General features: G+C 41.0%; 1 protein-coding gene across 2 annotated transcripts in view; it reads right to left on the reverse strand.

Moving 5' to 3' along the window:
* RNF150 (ring finger protein 150) overlaps positions 1-26,174 on the reverse strand; it is a 202,282-nt gene extending 176,108 nt beyond the window's left edge. The window contains exon 1 of one of the 2 annotated variants that reach the window (XM_048847065.2): positions 25,238-26,174. In XM_048847065.2, coding sequence (XP_048703022.1) covers positions 25,238-25,697 — 460 coding nt within the window. In that variant the 5' untranslated portion in view covers positions 25,698-26,174. The remainder of the gene's footprint in view (positions 1-25,237) is intronic. The other variant, XM_075127702.1, reaches the window with a different exon arrangement.
* Positions 26,175-27,091: the final 917 nt, after the last annotated feature.

A 27,091-nucleotide genomic window follows, 5' to 3' on the forward strand; every position in this document is an offset into this window, starting at 1 on the left:
TTAGGCGGCTCTGTTGGCAACAAGAAGCACTGCATGTTTTGCCATGAAGCATTCACAGTGCCCAGTCAGTAGGCTGCTTGTATGGTTTCTCAGTTTTAATTTATTCATACCACCTCACATGATGCTACTGAAAACATTTAAAAATTGATTTTCCAGCACTGCTGGAGCTACCAGTTGTAACTGACTTGTCTGCTATACAATAATGATGTGTTTCCATTGCCACTGACTTTCAAAGGCCAGCAGGAGAGGAAAGAAGAGTTTACAGGATCATAAAGAGATGGAAAAGGTCTGTTACATCATCCAGTCCATTTCCCTGCCAACGCAGGGTTTTTCCCCCACAGCACGTTTAGTGCATTGTCAAGTCTAATTTTAAACTTACACAGAGATGGGGCAGTCACTACATCCCATGGGAAATTTTTAACAGCTTATCATCTCAGACAGGAGATTTTCCAGATATTCAGCCTACAAAGGAAATATGGAGGCTATTGTGTTTCCCATAGTTATTATTTAGCCAAGCTCTGCAACCAAGATATTTAAAAAGCATGCCAGACATGCTCCTCAATCCATATTTCGGTACCTAAATATATGTCTTGAATTTCAAAAGACACTGAGCACTCGGTAGTTCCATTAATCTTAGGTCTCTAAATGTGAATTTAGGAGCTTAAATTGAGGCCTCTATTTTTATTTTTGGCCCATACAGTTAGATCTTTTAGTCTTTCCCTATAAGACAGTCCTTCCATTTCAGCCTCTTTAATCACTTTATCTGGTCTTCTTCTCAATTCCTTCTAGTTGAATACACTTTCTGGTGATAATAAACACAGGACATTTATAAATATGTCTAGCAATGAACAGGAGACTGCAAACAGGAATGTTACTGAAGCAGCAACATACCTCTATTTATCAGTACCTCTGATTACCACTCAAACCATTTTTCCATCTCAGGGCATATTTACACTATAATCTTAAGTCGACCTATGTTAGGTCAATTTACAGCCACCGCAGTCCACCAACTGAAGAGGGGCAGTATAGGGGGCTAAGTCAGGGCACTCAGCTCCACATAGCTCCCTGCCTGGAGCAGTGAAATTGACAAGACAGTCAACAGCTGACATAAGCATCACCCTAACTACACCAACATAAGTTCTACCCCTCTCATGGAGGTGGAGTTATGTCGTCGGCGTAGTGGGGCACTTACAGCAGTGAGACAAGGCTGTAGTTTGTCCATGGACATAATTACATCAGCGTAAGCTGTCTTACATCTACCTTACTGTGTAGTGTAGACCAGATGTCAGCTCTGAAAAGACACCTGTACAGACAGACTGGGAAACTTTGTTTTTATTTAAGAGGTACAACCATGTTTGATGGGCCATTGTTCTCAACTCTCTCAAAAAGCAGCCATTTCACAGAAGAATAAGTAAGAGATTATTTGGTCTACCTCTGTATATTTTCTAGTGTTTTCAAATGTCTCAAATGACCAGACTTTCAATTTCCTCATGAGAATTTCTGGGTACTCAAAGTAAAATAGCTTTAAACTATTTATTTTCTAAACTCTAACCTGGTTACAATCTTACAATAAGTGCACGATGTTTCTCCACAGATGAATGCTTATGATACTACTCCCTGCTGAACTTCTCTCCATTCTTCCACATAAGAAATGGAATGAAATGCTTTCCGACTACTTCAGGGGGAGTAAGAGGGTAATGTTAGGCAATCCATCAATTCACTCTGTTGTTTAGAAGTGCCCTTGAACTCCTCTCTGACACTAAATTCTGACATAGCAGGCTCCATGAGTAACACCTTCTACCATCTCTGGTTGGCTAGGAAACTTTGTCCCATCCTGATGTGGTTGATGATCAGGCCCCAGTTACACACACTTGTCACCTCTCAGCTGGACTACAGGAATGCAATATACTTGGTCATGAAGCCTTCAGCATGTTGGAAATTCTAACCAGTACAGAACATGAAACCTCTCTTCCAATGCTAGAAGCCCGGGTGACAAACAAGAGAAATTAGAAATGCTCATTTATTAAAAGAAATCTGATGGAACTGATATTACTGAAACCTGATGGGATGGATCACATGATTGGAATATTAAAATCACCGGATAACCCTATTTGGGAAAGATGGAATGGGCAGAAAGCTATGGAGAGCTGGGGGGTAACAGCCCTCTGTGTCAAAGGTACTGTTATGGGTTGGGCATAACCATCACCTTCACTTAAGACACTTGTATGACACAGTTAAGCTCCTGAATGAAACCAGATAGCTGAAACAATAGCAGACTCCATCCCAAACACATAAGCATGTCACCGCCTAAATTAAAGGCGCATGTGGGCAGAGGGGTTTCACTGGCAATTGTTTTGTGAAGGTTTGTGTGTCTGTGAAGGAGAGACTAAAAGGTACAGAGAAGGGGAGAGGAAAGGCAGTACGGAAGCACCAGAGACAGCGTGAACAAGTACTGGGATGCAGACCTTGGAAAAGCCTAGAGAGAGCGCTTTTGGGGCTAAGTGATGGCTGGGAAAGGAGTTTAGAACTGGAAGCAAAGACACTGGCTTGTTATTTGATTTCCGCTGTGTTCAGGCAACAAGACTTGGTCCATTCTTTGTAAATAAATAGGATTGCATGAAAGATTCCATCATCGATTTCTCCTCCTCACTAGAACAATCTATGAGACCCCAACATTTTGGCTAACCCCTCTGATGAAAAGGAGTAACAATACTATTATTATCTTCTTTACAGTTGACAATTCAGAAGGAAGCATCTTAGAATGGCATGGATGAATGTGCTAACTGATAAACCACAAGACAGGTACTGGTAGAACTCTGTTACAGACCACCAAATCACACAAGGGAACAGGATGAGCAGCTCCTTAAATATCTGTCCAATGTGTAGAAAGAAAACTAATCATTAAGGCTATTATCTTGGCACCAAGGTCACGGTGTTCATGGTAACTGTAAATCTGAATAAAATCTGTGATAAGCCCACCCCACACACACCCTACAGTGGTTGCTCCTGACCTGCGGGCTGGGCCAGGCCTAGCTTCAGGTGCTGTGACCTGGCGCACAGGGTTACAGAGTCACTCAGGTTTGGCATATCTGCCCCTCTGTAGTTGAAGACATGGAATAGGAGTGTCAAGTACTGGAGAATTCTTCTGTCGCTTAGTAGGTAGAGCCACCACTAAAGAATGCAAACATGCCAGGTTGAAGCTGGGATGGATTCCTCATAAGCAAATGAGCAGTAGGCTCGCTCTCCACCCCCACTCCTCTTTTCTGGGCCTTATTTTTTCCCCCAGCATCACAGCCATGAAATTTACTACGTTTCTGTGCCAAAATCGTAGCTTTTGCTATCATTGCCTCCATAATGGCAACCTATGCTGGATGCCTTGTGCTGCCGCTAGTAAACCATTCTTGCAGTTTCTAGAAATTATAGAGGATAGCTTTCTAATGCAAAAACGCTGCAACCAATTTTGGGTAATTCTATATTAAACCTCTTTCTGAAGGATAAATATGAATTGATCACTGAGCTAAAAATTGATGGCTGCTTAAGTGCAAGTGATCATAATCAAATTTCATTTGCTGTGAGCAAACAAATTATAGCCCTACACAGTAATATGCATACTTGGTGCTTGAAAAGGGCCAATTCCCCAAAACTGAAAATAGTTATGAAAAATGAGATCTGTTCTTGGCCTAATGCTACACCATATATTTATTAATTACCTGGAATATAAAGTCATTGACAGTAAAATTTGCAGCTGACACAAAAATTGGTGTTGTGCTAAAAAAATGAGAGAAACATGTCATTTATACAGACTGACCAAGATCGCTTGGTAAGGTGGGATCATTTGAACAGCATACATTTTAACACAGCCAAATGCAATGACACATATAGGAATAAAAAACGTAGGTCACACTTGTGACAGAGTGGGATATGTCTGCCAAATTATGAACTCCATTTTGTGTTGAGTGCTGAACACGTCTAAACCGGTCTGACAGCAGGCTAGTGTAATGCCTTGCAAACAGTTGCCCTGTCCAGGAAAGGTGCTTAACACTTCATTGAAGGACTATCCTGAGAAGCCATCAAGACTGCACTCTGGAGGCTTCGATTTTAGTGGTCTCTCAACTAACTGCCCACCCCCATGAAACAATGTTTTTTGTACACAGGGGCCTCTGGGAAGAATGATGGGGAGGGGTGTGTGGGGTGTGTGTCATACTTAACAGATGGGTGCTGGTCTGAGCAGAGGGGCCTGAGGAGGGAGCAGTCATAGCCACATATAAGCAGGACTGGCAGGAAGGGCTCTGCCCAGCCTGAAACACTGATAAACCTCAGACTCACAGCAAGGGTGAAATCAGACCAGGGGAATCTCAGTCCTTCTGTTGTTTTCAAACACCTGTGACTCTTGAATGCTTGAATCTCAGAAAGGATGTTGAAAAACGGGGAAGAGCTACATGAATGCTTCAAAGTTTGGAAAACATGCCCTATAGTGAGAGGCTAAAGAAGCTCAATCTACTAGTTTATTGCAGGGAAGGTTAAAAAGTGACTTGATCATGGCCTACAAGCACCTAATGGGGCAGAGATTTCTGATAGTTGATAGCTCTTGAATCTAGCAGAAAAAGGCATAACAAGACCCAATGGCAGCAAGCTGAAGCTAGACAAATTCAGACTAGAAACACGGCACGCATTTTTAACAGAGAGGACAATTAAACATTGGAACAACTTAGGGAAGTGGTAGCTTCTCCATCAACTTTCAGTCTTTAAATCAAAACTGGATGCTTTTAGAAGGGACATTCTAGTTTAAACCAAAATTATGGATGTGTGTCAAATTACGGGGTGAGGTTCTTTGGCCTGTGTTATGCAGGAGGTCACACTGGATGATCATAATGGCCTCTTCTGGCCTTTAAAAACAAAACAAAATCTATGAAATGTAGCCCTGGATAAGGTGACTGAAAACTGATACAAATAGACTAACCAGATATGGCACTACTAGAGATTACAGACTGGGACAATAATGATATCCTTTGCCAAAGAAGTCCATAATCCCTTATAATGCATTCTTTGGGGGTCTTACTGCTACTGTAAGTCAAGATGAATGAAAGCTTTATATTTAGTGGTGTATAAAATAATCAGTGCTTAAATGTAATTTGTTTATGGCTTATCTCTCCCATTCTGGATCTCTGTTTTTCCTCTGACTGCCAGCTTCTAAATGAAAAATGTTAACATACTCTATTTTTTTCTTTAAGAGACATTGTAGCATCCAGCCAAATGGGCCTATGCAAGAAGAGGAGAAAGCCCTGATGGCTAGTTTGCAGTTTGGAGGATGGGAATCCATTAATTGACTAAAACAGCCATTCCCACACCTTGTTTCTTTCACGCCATGAGGGAAAAGGACAAAAGGATCTGTGCTGAAACAGATCATCTGTCCTTGTTACATCGCCATGCCGGAGGAGCCTATCCCCACTGCTGCACTGATTCTGCTCTTAGATTACCTTCCATGGTCACGAAGCAGGATTTACCCCAAAGAAGTGATGTTTACTAAATGTGAAGATGTTTTAAGTGTTGGGAAATTCCTTTATTTGTATTTTAAATAAATGTTTCACTGTCCATTTTGGCTTGAAGTACAGTTCTCAGTGATGAGGTCAGGGCTTTACAATCTAATACAGACCATCCTTTGATAAGTAATATGCTAAGATTCTAGTCTACTGAAATAGATTGGCTAAAATAATGGCAAATAATTGTGATCACATGGCATCAAAGGGCCATCCTAATGACAGTCACTCACTCAAATTATTTTTAAAAATTTCAAATGAATAGAGGCAATTTCCCATTCCATTCATTCAGAACTCTCAGTACATTCTGTTGGTTCTATTGTCTCTGGGGGAAATATTGCTTCCTTTCATAGTCCATAGAACCATATTTACTTCAGATAGAACAGACTTCTTAAAGTAAATCCTCTGCAAGTATCCAGTTATAGGATGTATCAGTTATTAAACTGATTTAAAAATGTATTAAAGCTTATTTTAAAATGATCTAAAAACACAGATTAATTAAAAAGTTCCTATTCATCCGGGTATAATGCTTAAGTATTACTTGCAAAAGTAGCAAGTTTGGTTTAAAAAGTCATAAAATGTACATAATCTGCAATATCCCAAATTAGGGTTAATAAATTAAACAGTACAATTTAAATCTTAATGTTACATTTAATCTTAGTCAAAATACCAAGAACTTTGAAATTACAGTATATTCACTTTCTTGGGGCCCATACACACACACAAAATTAATAACGACTTGAGTGTTACTTAGATCTGGGATTCCAGAGGTTGGCAAGAACTACAGCACTTAATAGAAAATATGTAAAACATTCTTATCAATAATAAAAGATACAGTTCTGTAAACACTACCAAATGAAATGGTTGCTGGTATGAGTAGCCCCATGAAAATCAAGAAGTTGCAGTATGGCTGGAAAGAGTTTTGTTAATTAACTTTTTTAATTCGGTGGAACTACTTAAAGTAGAAACCAAAATAGCTGAGAGTGTTTGCATAATCAAGCCCCAAGATGACAAATTATGTATTTCTCACTAAGTCTGGTAGCCAAAATTAGTAAACATATAGGGCAAAATTATCTCTAGTTCACAAGATCTCCTGCCCATATTGTGGATCTCTGTTACAAACTCTACACCCATTTTGGTACAGTATTTTGAATATGCAAAGCATTACCTATATGCTAAGTAGTAGTAATAGTATTCTGTACAGAATTTCCATTGCCACCAGTAGTAGTTCCATGGGAAGAACAGCTATAGGATATCCAATAGGTATCCACAATGTGCATAAGGGATCTTGTGGACTACAGTACAATATTTTGCCCACAGTATTTGAGATAGTAGAAACATAAAATGTGTTATTGTACATTACACTATTTAAAAACTTGTGAAAATTCAAAATATTTTTCCACTATAAAATATATATATATACATACACACACACACACACACACACACCCAGCAGCAATTTGGTAGAAACAAGTTACTAACTTACACCACCAGAAGAAACATGAAGCATTTCAGTTCTCTAAAAGCTAATTAAAAAACTGAGGCTTCATGTTTAATTTTTAACATTCAGATCTCGATCCATTCACAATGATGGACTGTTGGGTATATCAGGCATATATAAATGACACTGCTCTATCCTCCCTTTAGCCCTCAGCAAATTTGTTGTAACAACTGAACAGTACTGCTTCTCTCTCTTACTTAGTGACCAGCTAAACAAAATTTCAAACTCTACTTCTGCAACCAAATTCATTCTGCAGTCATTAATAGTAGATGTTTGGCTTTCCGACAAACTGTAAAATTCTGCCCACCTCCATCCAAAGGCAGAATTTGGCCCATTGTATAAAGCATGAAACAACAGATTCAAACAAACAATCCAAAGCACCATTTGTAGTGGGAAATGAAAATACGTGCACTTTTAATTGATCAGGACAGTCAATGTTTGTCATAGAACACCAACAAATGAGTGACACAAAGTCTATGATAGGGACCCAAATGACAACAACAGGGAATGGATTTTGAGAAGTTGTAGACTTCTCAAAAGGTTCAACATCACCCACCAGAGTGGTCAGCATATTCACATTAAAACTAAGGCTTTTAAATTGCTGTGTAGCACAGCTACAGTACGGCTTTCCTTCTACTTGAACAGTGCTTAAAGGAAACTTGAGTAAAGCAAACAAAACATGTATGTTTCAAAGTCTACCAGCTTCTGTAACCACCTGTTTGAAATATGTTTAGACTGTACTAAGGGCCATTTTAATTTGCTCAGATTGGAAGTAGGTAGTTGTTCACCTCCAGTCTAATTATTTTAGTTATACCCCTTTTCTTCTGTTCTAGGACTCTTTTCAAATTGAAGGCATTGAAACAATGGTTCATATTAATTCAGACAATATAGAATTTAGATTCCAAATTTTCATTGCGTTCCACTACTCTTAATTTGTAGCCATTCCTCTGACCGATACCTCAGAAACATTTCTCCTTTGACAAGGAGGTCCTTGCAATTTCTTCTTAGTAGATCAGTCAGTGAGGAATGGTGTGAAAGCTATACTGCTCGCTTGCTTCAAATATAGCATACATCTTCTCTGTAGTTTACTCAGCTAGCGCCTGCTTGAAATTTGAAAACTTTTTTCTGAACTATGACTTTTGGCTGACAGCAGTGTTCCTTACAGCTGTTGCGTGGTTATCTGCTCACTGTTCATAATGGTCACCTGGCAGACTTGTACATCTTCCAAACAAGGCTTTTTCAGATTCTCCCTGCAGTAATGCTTGAATTCAATCTATTTGATGCAATAGCCATGGATCTCTTGCAAACAAGATGTTAGCTATACGGAAATTCCAAAAACCAGAAAACTTTTTTTCACAAACCAGTGGCAGCAACATACTTATGTCACCTACAAAACTCAAGCACTTACATGGGAAGAAAATGAAGTGACATAATTGTGACGCTGGCAAACTAGGTGCCAGGTCATGCCAAGGCCTCACTGAACACTTACAAATACATAGCTGGAAGCCAGTCTTGCTTACCTGTGTGTTGGCATTACCAAAATATTAGCTGTTAAGTTCATAAGAATGTGTTCAGTGTTTTATAACATGCTTGTAGGATGCTGCATGTATTGTTCTCACTCAACTATGCCCCTGTTATAATGCAACAAACATTTGCATAGTATATACTCCTGTAACTAAGCAATCCATCAAACAGAAAGAAGCCTTGTGTAATGCAAATGAAGGACTATAGCAGGAAGGTGCTAATTCCTGCACATTGAAAAGCAATGGTCATTCTGTATGATGATCAGAGATCAAAGACTCCAATCCATTCCTCTCTCTCCATCACCAAAGAATGCACATAGGTAGCCAAGGTGTCAACTTGTTTTTCTGTGAGAAGAAGCTATAAGTATGGACACAAGTTAAAAATTCTTCACCTCTGGATTCTAACAGGGCAGAATAACTGAAGACGACGGAGACCCCCAGGGTTACTCCGGGTAGTCCAAAAATAATTTTGGGAAACTGGCAGATTACTAGATCACTGCTACCTTTTGAAATTAGAGACTGAGATTCACCTGTACATATATTTTACCTGCTCTTACCTCTCAATAACTCTTATTCCTTTTTCTTTGCTAATAAACCTTTAGTTAGTTTACTATAGAATTGGCTACCAGTGTGGTCTTTGGTGTGAGATTTAGGATGCAAGTTGACCTGGGTGAGTGATTGGCCTCTTAGGACTGGAAGTAATCTGAATATTGTTGTGATTTTTGGTGTAAGTGACCATTTACCACATAGCCCATCTTTTGCCTGGGCTGCAAGATGGGCACCTCACGTACTGCAGTTTATCTGTGACTCTGTTATAAGACTATTGTAAAATTTTAGGAGTTCATATTTGGCACTAGGTTGGTAAAATCTAATTATAGAACATACCATCAGTTGAGGTGTCTGCCCTGAGGCTGGCACTAACACGTGTGAGCCACTCCAGACAGTGCGACCATCAAACTTTATACTGGCCACATAATGATCATCATCACTTTGGGCCAGATTGGGAACCCTTCTTCCAACCGGTGAATAGCTACAAGTAGTCCCACTCAAGACATTCATGGAACTTCCTATAATGCTCTGTAGCAGTTTGCTTGTGCTCCTCTTCAAAGCAGTTGTGACAATGGGGCACCAAAGCTATCTCCTCAGTTAAAACTTCATGACATCCTGAACATTCCAAAAAGACAAGTCTGTATAATGAAACTTTATCACAAGTACAAGGCATGATCCATTTGTTGTTTATCCAGGGTACTTAAGCACTGCCTATTTTATCTTCTTTTCTGATACAGACATTACAATACTAATGACTGAAAACAAATAAGTTACAATTATTTTGTTGACTGCAAAAAGTATTATTCATTTGAAGACAGACAGACTTACTAAGCAATCATAAATAGTGGAATCTATTAAAAACAAGTTTGTATTGCTTTAGGGTAACAGCATGAACACCAGGTTAATCTTCCAATTAATCAAAACTGCAGTAATTCTCTGAAGGGTGGGTTCTAATGATGTATCTCCTTTAATAAAACCTGAGGACACACACTGGGGTCTAATCTGCAAGGTGCTGAGCATCCCCAAAAAGGTGCTGAGTACCCCCATCTCCTACTGAAGTTAATTTGCATTGAGGAGGCTGAGCATTTCTTAGAATTGGGCTCTTGCTGATGCATACGTGTCTCCAGGGCACTGGAGGTACAAGACTTAAGCCACCGAAGGTGTTCATTAATCAGCACTATTGGCTAGACTGGCATGTCTTCCTGTGACTATAAAACTCTTATGTGGACAAATTTAAAATACCAGAATAGCAAATATAAGCTTGTGCCCTGTAACTTAGCTCCAGATTAATTTCTGTAAGTAAATATGGTAATTAAACAAGGAATATGAATATTTAATGTATGGCATATTTGTCAGTTTTCCTTCCTCTGATCATACGCCAATCAGCATCCTCTGTTCCATGCCTCAACTAAATCATCCACTGCCAAATCAGAGAGTTAGTGCCATTTAGAATTGATGTATACAATCAGGCACATTAAGCAGCCTCCACTTGAATTTCTCAATACAAAGTGAAGCTGACATACTGATGGGGTCACAAGGGAAGGGGAAGGGTTGTAACCAGCAAAGCAAAATCAGCAAACATTTTAAATTATACTGAAAATGGAACTGGCTCAACCAATCAAGATGTAGGGATACTGTACAGTTGATAAGCCTTAAATACATGTATATTTCTCATGTATGCAATTCTCCTATTAGTAAGAGAATATGACCACTGTATGGTTTTTTTTCCCCAATTATGCAAACTTCTCCATTCTGACTGACTACTATGAATTACTCTGATTTGGTTGGGCACTGCTCTCAAATCCATTTGCACACAACACCTGGTTTACCTCTTCTTTCCTCATCTAGCATTGACACTCAGTGCACCTCTGGCCCCAGATATTAAATACAACTTAACTTTAAAAATGTATGAGCGTGCATGTGAGCAGAGGTCTGTTAAGTTAATCGTCCCGCAAGGGAAAGGAAGAGGAGTGACAGGTATTGAGAAGACTGCAGAGGATGGCCAGGAAGAAGTTGAGGCAGACATTTATTTATCGTTGGAATGTGGAACGGGAGGGAGTTCTGAAAGCATCAGCCAGTTCAGATCAGTGACACGGTCCCACACGACATTCTCAGAAGCAAGCTGGAAAAAATGCAGGCTTGGTAGAACGATCATTAAATAGATACACAATTGGTCAAAGAGTAACTATTAAGGAATGATATCAGATTGGAAGGAGATGTCAAGTGGGGTTCCACGGGGATCTGTTCTGGATGTAGGGATAGAGAGCATACTCATCAAATCTGCAGAAGACACAAAGCTGGGGTGGAGGGTAGGGTTGCAAAACACTTAGGACGACAGAGCTAAAGTTCAAAAGGGATCTTGATCAACTGAAGAACTGGCTATAGACAACAAAATGAAATTCAACAAAGACACATGTAAAGTGTCACACTTAGGAAAGAAAAACCAAATGCACAAATACAAAAATGGGGGACAACTGGGTTGGCAGCAGCATTGCTGAGAAAGATGTGGGAGTTGTGGTGAATTACAACCTCAACATGAGTCAGTGAGATGCTGTTGCACAAAATGAATAAATAAAAAATAAAAAAAAAAGCCACACAAATGCAATTTCAGGTTGCATTAATAGAGGCATAGCATGCAAGCCACAGTAGTTATCACCTGGCTTTTTTTTTTTTTAATTTTTAATTTTTTTTTGTGCAACAGCATCTCACTGACTGGTACCACTCTGCTCGGCTTTGGTCAGCCCTCAGCTGATGTCCAATTTTGGTTACTGCTGCGCAGAAAGGATGTAGAGAAACCTGGAAAGGATCCAGAGGTGAGTGACAAAGATGATCAAAAGGATGGAATGCAAGCCATTCAAGCAAAGACTGAAGGAACTGGGTAGGTTTAGTTTGAAAAAGAGGCGATTAAGGGAGAAGGTGATAGCAGTCTTTAATACTTAAAAGGGCTGCCATAAAAAATATGGAGAAAAATTGTTCTCTCGTGCCATAGAGGACAGGACAGGACAAGAGGCAATGGGTTCAAACTACAGCATAGCAGATTTAGATTAAATCTCAGGGAAAACTATAAGAACAGTAGGACAATGGAACAAACTGCCTAGGGAAGTCATGGAAGCTCCTTTACTGGAGGTTTTCAGAAAGAGACTGAATAGTCATCTGACTTGGATGATTTATACACAACAAAACGTGCATCTTGGCAGGGGGTAGACTAGATGACCCTTGCAGTCCCTTCTAGCCCTATGATTTAAAATAGTCAAGGAGATCACATTACAACAACATAAGGATGCTCCCATGTTTACAATGGTAATAACAATGCTCTAGGTTAATAGACACTTTTGCTTCTTGCCTTAGAGTAAATTTTTTCCATGAAAACCATTTTTAACCACTTAGGTTCCAATTCAGGAAAATAGCACATACTTAACTTTAAGTATGTGCTTACTTAACGGGAACTAAGCATGTGCTTGAAGTTAAGCATGTGTGCAAGAGCTTTCCTGAACATGAACACGTTCCTGAATTGGGGCTTTCAGCAAGAATCACCACCAAATTTCCTAATCAACATTAAATAGATATTTAAAAATTTAATGTGAATATTCTAAAATGCACAAAGTACCACAGAAACTCACTAACATGGCACCAAAAGAGTGAGTCAATTTTAATATTCATTTTTAAATTTATTTTAAGACACCTGTTTCATAATGACAGTAAAAGACTTTGGACTCTGTCTTAGTGAAATACCATGTATGTTGTACCTCATTGCACAAATCAGCACTACTGGACAGCCCAGTGTGTTTATTGATGTACATGCGTCTAGTAACTTCTGCTTTGCAGGCTAGTTCATGTATGGGTCTAATTAGTGTATATAACCTTACTGGGTCACAGACAACTTTGCAATAAAAAAGTTAAAACTTAGCACTGTTACCTTTAAATATACCTTAATAGGCACAAAATGTACTTGGACTATGACCCAGGATAATCACCTTGAATTGGCTAACAGCACAATCCACTATACTGATTAAGCAACACATTGGCCAAAACCTAAATAATAAATTTCACAAACCTTCATGTCAGGTATGTAAAAGAATCACTAAGTGATTGACATTAGATGCTAAAATTCAGCACTAACAGTATTATTTTTATGACTCTACTCACATAAAGTCTAAAAGAACAGAATATATAGTTACACAGAGAGGATAATAGAAATAAAAGCCCTTTGACTATCAAAAAAAGACAAGAAAGGAGAGGTCATGCCCATTTAGAAGCCAGGTAATACCTATTCCATCTTACAGAAAAATGGCCTTCACCAGTTCACCCTCCTCCATTCAACATAGTGAAAATAATCCAACTCTTCTTAAAAACTGGCTATTAGCCATGTTATGTACTGCATCTGAAATCATTTCTGATTGTAAGAACAAAGGTGGCAAAAGACGACTTTTGGGGAGCATGCTTGGATAGCAGTAAAGAATGAATAATAATCAGCAGTAATGAATAGTAGCAGATTGGTATTCTTGTAATAAAAGAAGAGAATCACTGGATATTAAGAGATTTGTTGATAGCACACACGTTAGTTTTAGTCTAAGAAGCAAGGCTGCTAGGTCATGGTGGTGGGAGAAGAAAATAAGTATAATTGCTGGACAAGGGTCTATATACTTTCAAGGTCCTTGACTGCCACATGAGAAAATAGATTGTTTTCCCTTCTAGTTACATCGTGTAGAAACATCCCTTACCACAATGGTGGAAGCTTTCCATGCCACCATTGGATCTACTCATGCCATATTCTCATCAATGCAACTTTCCCCACTGCACAGGCCGACCAAAGAGACAGAGTTTCAGCAGCAGACTGAATACTGCCAAAGAAAACTTACAACTCGAGGCGGAAAATCAGACAGGCACCCTATACCAATAGCAATATCGACCCTCAGTTTGTAAAATTATTTGATAAGTGGCAAGAAGAGACATGGAGCAAGGGATAAGAGCAGGAGAAAGGTATATGGGGATAGGAACAGAGCAATGGCGTTGAGACAAGGAACAAGAGCCAGGAGGAAAGTGAAAAGAGGGGGGGATGACACATGGATTAGCTGAGAGGTTTTATATTTCCCCAACTCAAATATTATGTATTCAATTCTACTGTAGGTATGTTAGAGATTACAAGATATTTTAACAGCTTCCCTCTCCCTACAAATATAGTCTCATCTCTACAAGATTCAGCTTTATGCAGTTGCTCCTCATCTATTAATTATCTTAGCCAGACCTTTGAACAACTTGGAGACGGTGCTATTTGCATTTGATAGAAGGGTGATTCAGAACTGAATGTGATATCTTTGGTATTTTATGCTGAACTGTATAACAATTTTCTCTATTGGCTTTATATAGATTTTGAACAAGATAGAGGCCGATATGGATCCTTGCAGGCCTAGATAGGTAAGAGTTCTGGCAATGGAGGAGCAGGGAGCTGTGATAGACATCCGAGCATAGTCTGAAAGGAATGACTGAAGTAATCTTAGCGTGAACCCACTAACCACTATCACATTTCTGAGAGGAGGCATCAGGATTCCAGGGCTGACCAGATCAGATGCTGAGGAAAAATTCAGTAACTACTCCTGGGGGGAATTCAGCACCAAAAAATTAAAAATTCTGCAAAATTCTGCATATTTTATTTGTCAAAATAACAATATAATCAGTTCAGTTTCAATTATTTAAAAAAAATTCAAAATACCTGTCATCAAGTATGTCAACAATACAGACAACAGCAAAAAAAATTCCCCCATGAGTAGAGAGTTAAAGAAACTCCTACAACAACCCAGGGAGGTGATGGAGGGAGCTGTGCGGTGCCCTCCAAGCCCAGACACCTACACTCCCTTCCCCCGCAAGGCAAGCCACAGGGCACCCCCAGTCCCAGACACCAGCATTCTCCTCTGCCCCCCTCCCCCAGAGCCCAGCCATGGGGCAGCCCCAGTCACCAGCCCCCCAAAGCCTTTACTCCACACAGCTTCTTTATGGTCCTGCCAAGGGTCATAATGTGGTGCAGTACTGCCCTTCCTCACCCTATGCCAGAGCTGGCTGGGTCTCCCAGGTCCTCGCCCATCCCCGGGAGAACAAGGATCAAAGAACAGGCAGCCCCCAACCCCATCGGGTTGGGTACTCTGCTCACTGTGAGCTGGGCTCTGCAGAGTCCAGCGGGCCCTAGTGGAGGCCAGAAAATCTGCAGGGAAATAGGTAATTCTACAAAATTCTGCACACCACAGTGGCGCAAAACTCCCCCAGGAGTAACGAACATGAATATGGATGTATGGCTCGTGTCCTGGCCAAGAGAAAATCATCAATTAGTATCACCACCAGCACCAAACAGAAGCTTTTTAAACTTAGAATCAGCTGCAAAGGGAAACTGACAAAGATTAGGCTCACACAATCTTACAGACCGCTCCATGTATAAAGTATTAGCCTTTGCTTGTTGATGTTAACCTGGCTGTAGAGACAGGGAAGGGTGAGAAGGAGAGGGAGAGAGAGAGAGAGAATGAACAAGTAGAGAGGAAATGGAAGTACAGAGCACACAGATAAATGAATGAGAAAAAAAGGGGAGAGAAAAAGAAAGATATATGACAGATCAATGAAGAAATGACAAGCAAAAAAGGGAGAAAGAAAAACTGCAGAGCACAGAGTGACGACAGAAGAAGGAAGAAAAAATGAGACAGAGAAAAATAAAGACCAAAAAGGGGAGGGAGAGAGAGAGAAATGACAAGGTAGACAGACAAAGAATATATGGACATGTCAAGATTCACTTAAAGGGAGACGAGAGATTACTTATAGATGTGGGGAGGCAAGGATTAGTGGGAAAGGAGACTGCCTAGCTTATGAAGTCAGGTATAACTGAGTAAAACTTAAAAATGGATCAAACTTTTTAAAAAGGCATGAGAGGGGAAAGCTAACCATTCTATACAAACCCAAAAAGTGTACACAATGAGACAGCTGTATCCAATCTTCATGTTTTAAAGATATTGTTGTAACAAAGACACATAGGTGCAATAGAAAAATGGTCAGAGATTTAAAGTGCCATCGTCCACAGACTACTCAAGGTATTATTAAAAAAAAAAACCCACACAGAAGGATAGTATATTGCTAACATGTAGTACTGCAAGAGCAAGAGACTGCAAGAGAAAAAAAAACAAATATTTTGTCTGCACAGCAGACAGTTGGGATAGACAATGGCAATAAAAGCATTGAACTCTTTCCTGGATGTTCCTATAGACCACCTGCACAGTCAGATAAATCAGGAAATTTTGGGAGCATTTGTTTGATTTTTTTAAAGCACTAGATTATATACTGTAAGGAACAATCCTGCATTCGCAAGGGGACAGATTACATGAACTAATAGGTCTTTTCTATGATTCCATGATTTTATTGTATACTCCTTCTGTACCAAATAAGCAGCCAAGTACCCAGCACTTGGATACAGCTGACAGGGCAGAAATAGGCCTGGTCTGAAACGAATATGGTTTCTGTGCAGGTAGGTGGAAGGTATTGGAATGTGGAAAAGCATTAAACAGGGCTATCCCTCATAATGAGTCTTCACAAGGCTGGCTCAGGGTATAAGGAGCTAGAGGTCATTTGAAACTCAGGCTTCTTGCATGACAATGCACTACATTGTCTGACAAACCAACTGGGCAAAATAATGGACTCATTCAGTCCTTTTGTGACATTTGAAAATGGCGTCCCTTTTCTATTATAAGGAAAGCAAGCCCCCTCCCCCAGTGCCAACTTTTACGCAGCTTCTTTTTTGCTTCTTCTGTTAAAACATTCCAGTGGTAACGCATGCAGATGTACTGCAAATGGGGGTGAAGTCACTGCAGACATATCTACATGAGTTAATGAGCTGCATCTGTGTTAACACAATAGTGACAGACTGCATTCCTATAATATCATAACAACTCTAATTAGCAAATATCATTTTAATGCCAAAATACCAATGGGACTAGAACAAACAAACAATAATGAACTACTGCTGTAACTGTAAGCCATCCTCTCAAGGCGAGTATACCAAAATGGAATACAAGATTAATGACAAGAGGTTAGAACAAATGCTAATGTAGTTTCATTGCAAAGGAAGTGATTTCTCTTGGATAAACTACATATAACATACAGAACCTAGTAACTGTGCAAGTACGATTCTGCGCAACAGCTAACACAGGGCCTCAGATAACGGGAGGGCGAAAAGGAGGAAAGAAGTCAATAGGTTAGGAAAGTTTGGGTCAATAAAAGTTACAAGCTATCCCTCAGTGAGCCTACTTTAATGAACTGACCAGACGCTCTCTCAGGCCCTAATCCATCCCATTGAATTCAGTGGGAATCTTCTCATAGAGTTCAATGGGTTTTGGATCAGGTGCTCACACCATTAGTGTAAGATAAAAGATTCAAATTAAAATGAGAGGCAAGTTCTCAGTAAGTCAGGAAAAAAAAAATCAATTTTCTTGGGAAATTCATGGAGGATGGGTCCATCAATGGCTATTAGCCAGGACGGGCAGGGATGGTGTCCCTAGCCTCTGTTTGCCAGAAGTTGGGAATGGGCAACAAGGAATGGATCACTTGATGATTACCTGTTCTGTTCATTCCCTCTGGGGCACCTGACACTGGCCACTATTGGAAGACAGGATACTGGGCTAGACGGATCTTTGGTCTGATCCAGTACGGCTGTTCTTATGGAAAAATTGGGGAAAACGTTGGAGCAACTGGGAGCAATGAATTTTATCCATAGGGCTCTGGGTTGCAATAGATTAAAGGAGTAGTTTTTTTCACCTCTGGGAACATAGAGTAGTGATTAAAGTTACTTTGGTGTTCTCTTTAGAAGAGGCTGTCAGTTATGTCTGATTGTGAGGTGTCTTTGTGATGTAGACAGCTAGTGCCAAATTCATCCCTGTGTAACTCAAAGGGATATAACAGGGATGAGTTTGGCACTAGCTGTCTACATCACAAAGACACCTCACAATCAGACATAACTGACAGCCTCTTCTAAAGAGAAGCACAAAACTGGAATACTAGGAGAGTTGTGAGTCAGGAGTGAGGTTCACTGGCAGAACTGAGTAGGGAAGTTTGTACAGTACCTATTTGCACTATGCTTAGCTCCAGGGCCATCTCTAGCTATTTTGGTGCCCTATGCAGCCCCCACACGGGGGTGGAGGGGTTGTGTGGGGCCCCACCCCAGGCCTCCACTGTGATGCGGGAGGGCTGTGCCCAGGCCACCGTGGGCAATGGGGAGGGGCCTGGCCACTTCCTGCAGGAAGTGGAGTGACCCAGCCCCAGCCTGCTCTGCTCCCCTGGCTCCCAGGCTTGGGAGGAAACCAGCACTCGCTGGTGGCACGGCTGGGAACCAGGGGAGCAGAGCAGGCTGGGGCCGGGTGGCTGTCTTACCGGTGAGTGCAGGTCTGACCATGTCTGGAGTCCGCAGGGGAGTGGGGGCGGGGCTGGGGCAGAGCAGGGGCAGGAAGAGGCGGGACTAGGGCACAGGGGGGGGGGTCCTGGGGAAGAGCCAGAGCAGGGGCTGGAGCAGCACACAGGTGCCCCAAATTTCCTGGTGCCCTACACAGGTACATACTTTGCATATGCGTAAGGACGGCCCTGCTTAGCTCAAGCCAGACATTATGGACCCCACTTTTAGTACTCATTAAAGTAAGTATTTTCTAACGTCCCTAAGTGACTTAGGAGCACAAGTCCCACAGAAAGACAGTGGGACTTATCCCCCTAACTCAGGCACTTTTGAAAATCCAACCGTAAATCCACTCAACATTTTATTATATATATTTAATGTGAATATTCTCAGAAATATTTGTACTGAGTTCAATAGACTATCTAAAATCCAGACCCAAAAACACACAAAGCATAAATAATTAACTATCTTACTAAAAAAGAAAAGGAGTACTTGCAGCACCTATCAAATTTATTTGAGCATAAGCTTTCGTGAGCTACAGCTTACTGCAATGTTAAAGGTCAGTTGTAAAACAACAAATAAAAATAAATACAATTCAATCTCAACCTCAGTAAAAGTGATACATTTTCAACTGCAGCCTCTCTGTTTGCGTCCCCTGAAATAGGTCCCTAAATGTTTGCACTCACAAAAAAAATGTGCATGCCATTATCTGAATGTGAAAATGGGCATTTGTGCATACAAATCAGGTAGTTGGGACATCACTTGACTGGCATGCAGAAACAGATATTTGTACCAAAGATACACAGGATTTTTAAAAAATTTTTAAACAGGCATAAGATCAGAGACTGTGGCTGAAAATTTGGCCCTACACACAGTATACATTATTATATGTGCTGCAAATGCTAAATATCACAGGAAGAATGAGGCTGGAATGAAAGCCCCGACTCCAAATATATTTTACTTTGCTGGTTTAGGCACAGCCTTCATATGAGTTAAACAGTTTGTGTTTTTGATTATTTTTTTTAAATAATAAATACGAATAACCTTCTCTTCAGCATTCACTGCATCTAAAGACAAGAAAATTCTGTTTATATTAAGAAGACTGAGAATTTCAAATACTTATTCCAGGCTTTTAACTACAGTATTCAGAAAAATATTTACAAAAATTCTTTCAAGTATGGTATACCCAGCCATGGTTTTCCTTGTAATCCAAATACTACTTTTGTTCTACAGATCATGTATGTGAATTCTAATTTGCATATCTGTGCAAGCCCTAAAATTTAGTTTTAATACAATACAGGATTATAGGTGGAAGCAGGAGAAAGTGCATTACTAGTCCAAAGTACCTCTACCTGTATGTTCTAAAACACATTAAAAGAAATAGCTGGGCAGAGACCTTGATAGCATGTGGGACAGAAGCACTGTTACTTCCAAAGAGTGATCTAGTAAAAGGGACTCCAGCACAGGAGACCAGAGATTACATTTTGCCTCCACTGAAGTCACTGCCAGTTTTGCTATTGACTTCAACGGAACAAGGATTTCACCCCAGGTTCTTAATGAAAAGGATCATAATACTTGGCTTTTATTATAAAAAAGACAGAATATTTTGACAATCATCACTAACCCGTGACAGCCATTTCAAAAATCCAAAAAGTACCTCCCTCTTGTTGAGAGCTGGATGTCACTTTCCACATACAAAGGACACTAAAAATTAGTGATGACATGTACCGTAAATGCAGAATACAGTGGAATTCAGACTACTTGACTCATGTATACATGCTGTTCAGAACAATTATGACATTCTAAATACATGTGGTGATTGGATCAAAATTTGTGAGGCATTCATATGCAGCATCACAATGTTGATGGCACCAGAGAACCCATTGTGACATTTGTTCAATATTGTAAATTATGCTGATTTCAACTGGATTTACTTTATTCACACTAGGTATAGACTGCCATAGATAATATTTTATGAAAATTATGTACAGCAGCTAGCTGCTTTTCAAACCTAAACAACTGCTATTTTGTTTTAAATGAGGGGCGGCGGACACTCAAAGGCCTACTTGACAGGATGGATTACTATCCTGGAAAAATCTCTTTTAATGAACACATTTTTTCATACAAGTTCATTATTGAGAAGTGATAAAAGCTTCTGAACCTAGCAGAAATTCTAGATGCTTTGCTCTTCCATAATTTAAAAACAAACTATTTAAATGAAAAGTAAGCACATTCCAGCTAATCGCTTCTATACTGTACTTCAGACCAAGACAAATTAAAACAGACAATTAATAAAATCTTCATAATTTACAATGCAAATACGGAGAGTCTCGCTAGTACCAGTACTGACATTTTCTTCAAGAAAGTTTTTATTTCTGCAAGTAAACATGAAAAAACTACCTTGTTTCACTGAGGTTTGGTTTATGGACATGTAGCCAATGACCCAAGAACAAATTACATTTTAATACCGGTTAAAAATCTTCAGATTTACACATCAAAAGGTACTAAAAGCTGTTCACCACTTGTGACTTTCAGATACTAGAGATGGGCGCAAACACAAAACCCAAAAGCTAAGTTCAGATCAGAATTCGCAGCTCAACCTAGTCGTTAATGGGGCAAACCTAAACGCTCCTTAGGTCTGAGAAAGTTCAGATTTGGATCCAAATTTTGAACACACAAGTTCAAGATGGTTTGCATTTAGGGTTTTGGTTTGGCCCTTTATAAACGCTATGAAGTTTGGATCTGGGATTTTGAATCCCTCTTTTTTAAAAAACAAATATCAAATATTAAGTGTAAATTAAAAAGGGGTCAAGTAGGTTTGCATGAGTATTACCAATTTTGTGAATAAACAGAAGACTTCACTCTCCAGGCCTGTCAACCTGGCACTTTTCACTAACTCTACATTTATTTGAAAAATAAGAAATAGAAGAACAAACATTAACTTGACACCTTTTGCTAAAATATATAGCAGACTTTCACTAACCGGCCTTTTAAGTTTTGTCCCTCGTTTCTAAATATCAGACACATCAGGAAATAAAAAATCCTCAGCATGTCCTTCTGCACATTTCATTGGAATTAAAGTTGCCAGGCCTGTGGTGTTCACTTGGGGCCTGATCCAAAGCCTACTGAAATCAGTGGGAAGACTTCCAATGAGCTTTGGATCAGGCCTGTGACAGTGAGGATTTCAATACAGAGTTTGAATTCAGTGCAAATCTAAACTTTTGTCTGGAGCAATGGGGCACTAGACAAAAAAAAACAAAACAAAACTTTCAGATACAAGTCTCAGGGTTTGTGGAATAGCTCCATGATAGGCTCTGGTTTCATATTCAACACCTGTTTTGTTTCAAAGCACCTCTCTTACATACCAAAATGATATCCTTTTGCAGTTTCTAACACATTTTGACTAACAGTTGTTAAGATCAGAGGGAACTATTATCTTGAATTACAGAGGAGAATGCAGGCACAGTAGACACATTTTAGTGATTCAATGGAAGAGTACATCAGTATGCATAGGCAGCACACGCTTGTCATGTCAATAATTTAGAGGGAGAGAAGATAAGAATTTCGGGTGGGGGGAAAGAGTTGAGAGATAATAGTGTAAAATAGTTGGGAAAAGAGGAAGTGATGTGGGATTGGGAGAAGGTGAAATAAGGGACAGTGGAATGGAGAATAGAGATGAAGAAATGATGGGGCATGTAAGGCAGGAGAGAAGCAGCAAGTAAGAAAAACTGATGATAGCAGAGGAACTGAGACAGAAAACAATGGGGTAAAAAGAAGCCAAAACATTCTGAAGAGAATGTGTTAAAAAACCAAAGCTTGCTCTTAGAAGCATTTTCTTGTTCGTGAGGGACAGGAACCCACTACAATATACAGCAGGAAATGGTAACAGCTATAAGGAAAGACAGAATTCACTTGCCCTTCAAAACCATCTTTGTTTCCACATTTTTCTATGGGGAAACCTTTTCATTTTCCCACTATGGGAGTTTAGTGTTTGCAGCACACACAGCAGACATGGCTGGCCTGAAAGCCCAATTCAACTTGCCCTGCACCTTGTGTCATCATTGACACCAAAGTAAAGTGAGTGTAAAATGCTAACAAGTCAAATTGGTAGCAGTTATGATTTTATACCCTTCTTACACTCAAGCCTTGGTGTTAATGATTACACCATATGCAGGGTATGGATAAATCAGTCCTTGGGTTTCCACTAGTTCCTCAGATATCAACTAGGCAGGTATCTAGGAGATAGCAAAACATCCCTACAATTATGTTTAATTAATAATTATTTTTCTTCTGTTTTAATAGGCCTGGCCCTAAAATACCTCTGTTTCAATTGTGCAGAGGACAGGGTTTTCCTAAGATAAGAGAGTGAACTGTTTTTCAGCATCACATAACTAAAATGTTCATTGATTTTTGAGAAAGTGTGAAAGAACGGAGTTTTGAATTTAATTTGAAAAATAAATTATCTTCAAGGCCTCAATGGTCTGACTGATCATAGTTTACAAGAATGTTTTTTAAAAGTTTCATTTCATTTAAGCCTATGGGATGGCAGAATCACACAGCTGAGTGTTCCTGATTAAGAAAGTAGCATTTCTAAGGGAAACCAAAGCAGTCCTTGAAAAGGAGTTTCTGAATAAGCTGCAAAGGTGCCAGGTAATATTAAAGAAGCTGTCCCAAGGTTAACTGATATAGTATTAGTATTTTTCTGAAAGCAGAGGGCACAAACAGTAATAAATAATCTTTCTTTCATTCCTTTTGGACTTTAACCTTTAAATTTCAGAGTACCAGCCGTGTTAGTCTGTATTCGCAAAAAGAAAAGGAGTACTTGTGGCACCTTAGAGACTAACCAATTTATTTGAGCATAAGCTTTCGTGAGTTACAGCTCACTTCACTCCTTTTCTTTTTGCGAACCTTTAAATTGTTAGTAGATTTTTTTTTTCTACCACTGTTTCCAAATAAACCACTATTTGCATGGGAAAACAGCTTAGTGCATTCTTTAAAAACAGGCAAGCCACTAATTGATTCAACATGTTGGCAGTTTTAAAGAAACTTATCAGACAGGAACAAATGGTGTATCCTATTTTGTGTTGCAATACCCTGAGCTTGACTTTAAGAGTGCTTATATTTCTATATGTCAAGCTCTTATTATGTTGCCTGCTAAATAATCTTCAATACTTAAATAGGGAGTACAACCTAAACAGAAACTAAACCATATGCAGTTTATTGAGAAGTTTTAAGACTATTAGGAGCTCCTAATTTTAAAGGCACAAAAAGTCCTAAGCAATATCAAGATTAAAAAACATAAAAACCTTCTTCTGATCCAATCCACCGTCTCAAAAGCATATCATTTTGCTCCACCAAACAGTTAATCTCTTCATAGAGGACTGAGTGCAAGATGTTCAAAATGTTCTGTCCAATAGCTGCACTATTATAATGTTAGTAATGAAGGAATTCTTTTACCTCTCATCCATCCTGGCTAGGTGATTGCAAAACATAAAAATTTGATTAAAATATTCATGCTTTGTAACCTAATTATGTTCCAATTTACCCCCAACACCACTAAGATTCAACTGCCATGAAAGAGCTGGGTATGATTAGTTACTGGCTGCAAACCAGAGATTCCACTAATAAGTGGCATGTTAGTCAGGCTCTTGGCATAAGAGACTAGTGGCCCCTGGCAGAAGACTTTGTCCCTAAAAATAAATCTGATTAGCTGATCTTTAAAACAACAATTTCAAAACAAACATTTTTATAAAAACAATGTTTTCATTATATAGCAATCCAGTGTTTGTTCTGGCTTTGCTGTTATTTCTGATGGCTATGTTTACCTTCCCTCTCTGATAGCACAAGTTGATTAATTCTTTGAACACCCATCTCCAGGCATGGAAGGCACACATGGGAAGGATGAGAAACCATAATTTGAGACAAATGTCTGCACCTGTATTTCATAAAATCAGATACTCCACAAGGTTTGGTCCCACAGATGAAAATAATTGCAAAAATGATGGTAGACACTGCATTCCCTACTTTGCAGAACCTCTTAGTAATTAAGAAATAATGTTATCCTTCATATCTTGAAGAGCTCAGTCTCACCCACAACCCCTGCCTGACATGGGCCACCGGATTTTAATGATCCAACAAAATGCTTACAGCTGCCTAACTGCCTTATAAAGGGACCACAGGTCCCATAAAATCCACAAAAGTGGCCAAAACTTCACAGCTTTCGAGCTTTTCCACCAGATTGAATGTTATTGTTTATAGGTCTTGGCAACCCGTCAATTTCTCTCCATGGCAGCAGTCAGAAGAGTATTTACGACCTGTACAGGTGCCCAGAAAAACACTTATCTTCTATGCACAAATGAAACATGAACCAAAAAGAAGAAGGGGTCAGAGGGACCCAGTTGCAGCTAACTCTTGGCCAGGATAACGGATACACAAACTGACCAAGAGGGTCCGTCCAGCCCACCCCAGCTCTCAGCTCAGCCCCAGATATTTGGGGAGAGCATGTCCCCCACCTCCCCAAAGCACCAAACTCCTGCCCTGGCGAGCGAAGCCTGCTGTAACACCACACTAGGTATCAGCAGGCATGGTCCCTGGTAACGAGCGGGGTGGACGAAGGGGTCAAACTGGCCTTAAAAGCGTCGCACTGGAGGGCCGCGTACCCCCCAGCAGGGATCTCTGCAGGCAGACCTTAGGGGCTCCGCCCGCTCCCACGCACCTGCATGCGGCATGGTGATGGTCTCGTTGGCGTTGCTGGAGCCCACGTTGAAGATCACCACGGCAGAGGCGTTCTGGGCGGCGGCGTGCCGGATCTTATCCTTGTACGTGCAGTTGCCCCTGGGGATCAGCGCGACCCAGCTCTTGCCCGGGCCCGGGGCGGCGAAGCGGGTGTGGGGGTCGCAGGCCAGCCGGTCGTGGGCGGAGGCGGTCATCACCACCTGGCCCCGGGCATCCTGCTTGGGCGAGTGCTCCCCGTAGCGCCCGCACTCGCTCTTCTCGCTGCGCAGCTCCAGGCTGCCGGCCGCCGGCTCGGCGTAGGTGATGTTCACGAAGGCCGTGTACCACTCCTCTTTCTCGGCCACCGTGAAGTCCAGGCAGAGCAGATGCACGAAGCAGAAGGAGAGCAGCCATGTTGAGAGGGCCAGGCTGCGGCACGCCTGGATCAGAGACACGGCCATCCTTCCTCGGCCTCCCCCCTCGCCTCCGGCCCGGCTGCGTGCGCGAGCGAGCACCGGAGCCTGCTCGGGGGGAGGCGGCGGCTGCTCCCGCTGCTGGGATCCGGGCGCGCGAGGCAGGGGCGGGGGGGAAGCTGGCTGGGTAACCTCAGCTGCAATGCATTTCACGGGGGGCTTTCCCCTGCCTCTCAGCGCCTCGCTCCCCCTCTTCTCCCTTTCCACCCCGCCCCCCTCGGGCTCCTGCCCGGCTTCGCGGCCGCTTCCCTCTCCCTTTGGGGGCAGGGGGTGGTTGCAACTGTACGGGAGCTTGTGGGAGCCCCTTCAAAAGGGAGCGCTCTTGCTATATGGAGGGGGGGCTGCTTCTCGCCCTCCCCCGCTCCACCCCCGCGCCGGGTAGCTGTGCAGGCGGCTCGCCAGAGGAGATGCTGGCTCTGGGGGGGAGCGGGGGGTAGGGGAGGCGCGTGCAGGAGGGGCTTTGGCGTGATGTCAAGAGCCCTTGCGGCTGGGCTTTAATGGCGCTGAGCCTTCGAGGGGCAGCAGCGCCACCTGCTGGGAGATTGGCGGGACAGCGGCAGAACCAGTCTGTGAGCCGGTGGAGGGGAAGATACCAGACTCTAGGGCAGTAGCTTTCAACCCGTGGTCTGCGGACCCCTGCGGGGAGGGGGCAAAGGACTATGTCTAAGCCAGGGCCTGTGAAAGGTTGTCACCCTGGAGCAGTGGTTTTCAACCTGATGCCTGTAGACCAGGGGTGCTGCACACAGACTGTCTAAGATTTCCCAGGGGTCTGCACCTCCATTTGAAATTTTTAGGGGTCCACCAATGGCAAAGGTTGAAAACCACTCTAGCAGAAAGTCTGGGAGAAAATTGAAGTTTAGGATTAGAGACTTTAAAAATCACTTTTTGGACCCTGTTATTTTAATTAATTTACTTGTTTTCCTGCCTGCGATCAATGAGAATTTTTCTTGATTGGTAAATTATCCATAACTACCCACAGTGGGGTCACTGTCCTCTTCCTCTGAAGCATCTGCTACTAGCCCCTGTCAGAGACAGCACACTGGATTGGATGGCCCACCGCTCTGACCTGTTATAACAGTTCCGCTGTTCCTAAGAAAAGAAAGCAATAAAGGACAGTTCGCCACTGAATTTCTGATTTATTATATGGATCTCTAACAATAAACAAGTGTGTGCTATGCTGTTACATGAGAGAAGCATTTATGTATGTATATGCATGTATATTTATGGTGAGGTGTGTGTATGCATACATTTGGAAACAAACATTCTGTTTCAAAACAGAACAGACTTGCACAATAAACAGATTTAAACACAAAAACAAGTAGGTCAACTATTGACACAAATATAAAGAATGTTTAGTGTGAAACTTAAAAAAAAAAAAAAAG

The sequence above is a fragment of the Caretta caretta genome, chromosome 4 (genome assembly GCF_965140235.1).
Source record: "Caretta caretta isolate rCarCar2 chromosome 4, rCarCar1.hap1, whole genome shotgun sequence".
Classification (NCBI taxonomy): domain Eukaryota; kingdom Metazoa; phylum Chordata; order Testudines; family Cheloniidae; genus Caretta; species Caretta caretta.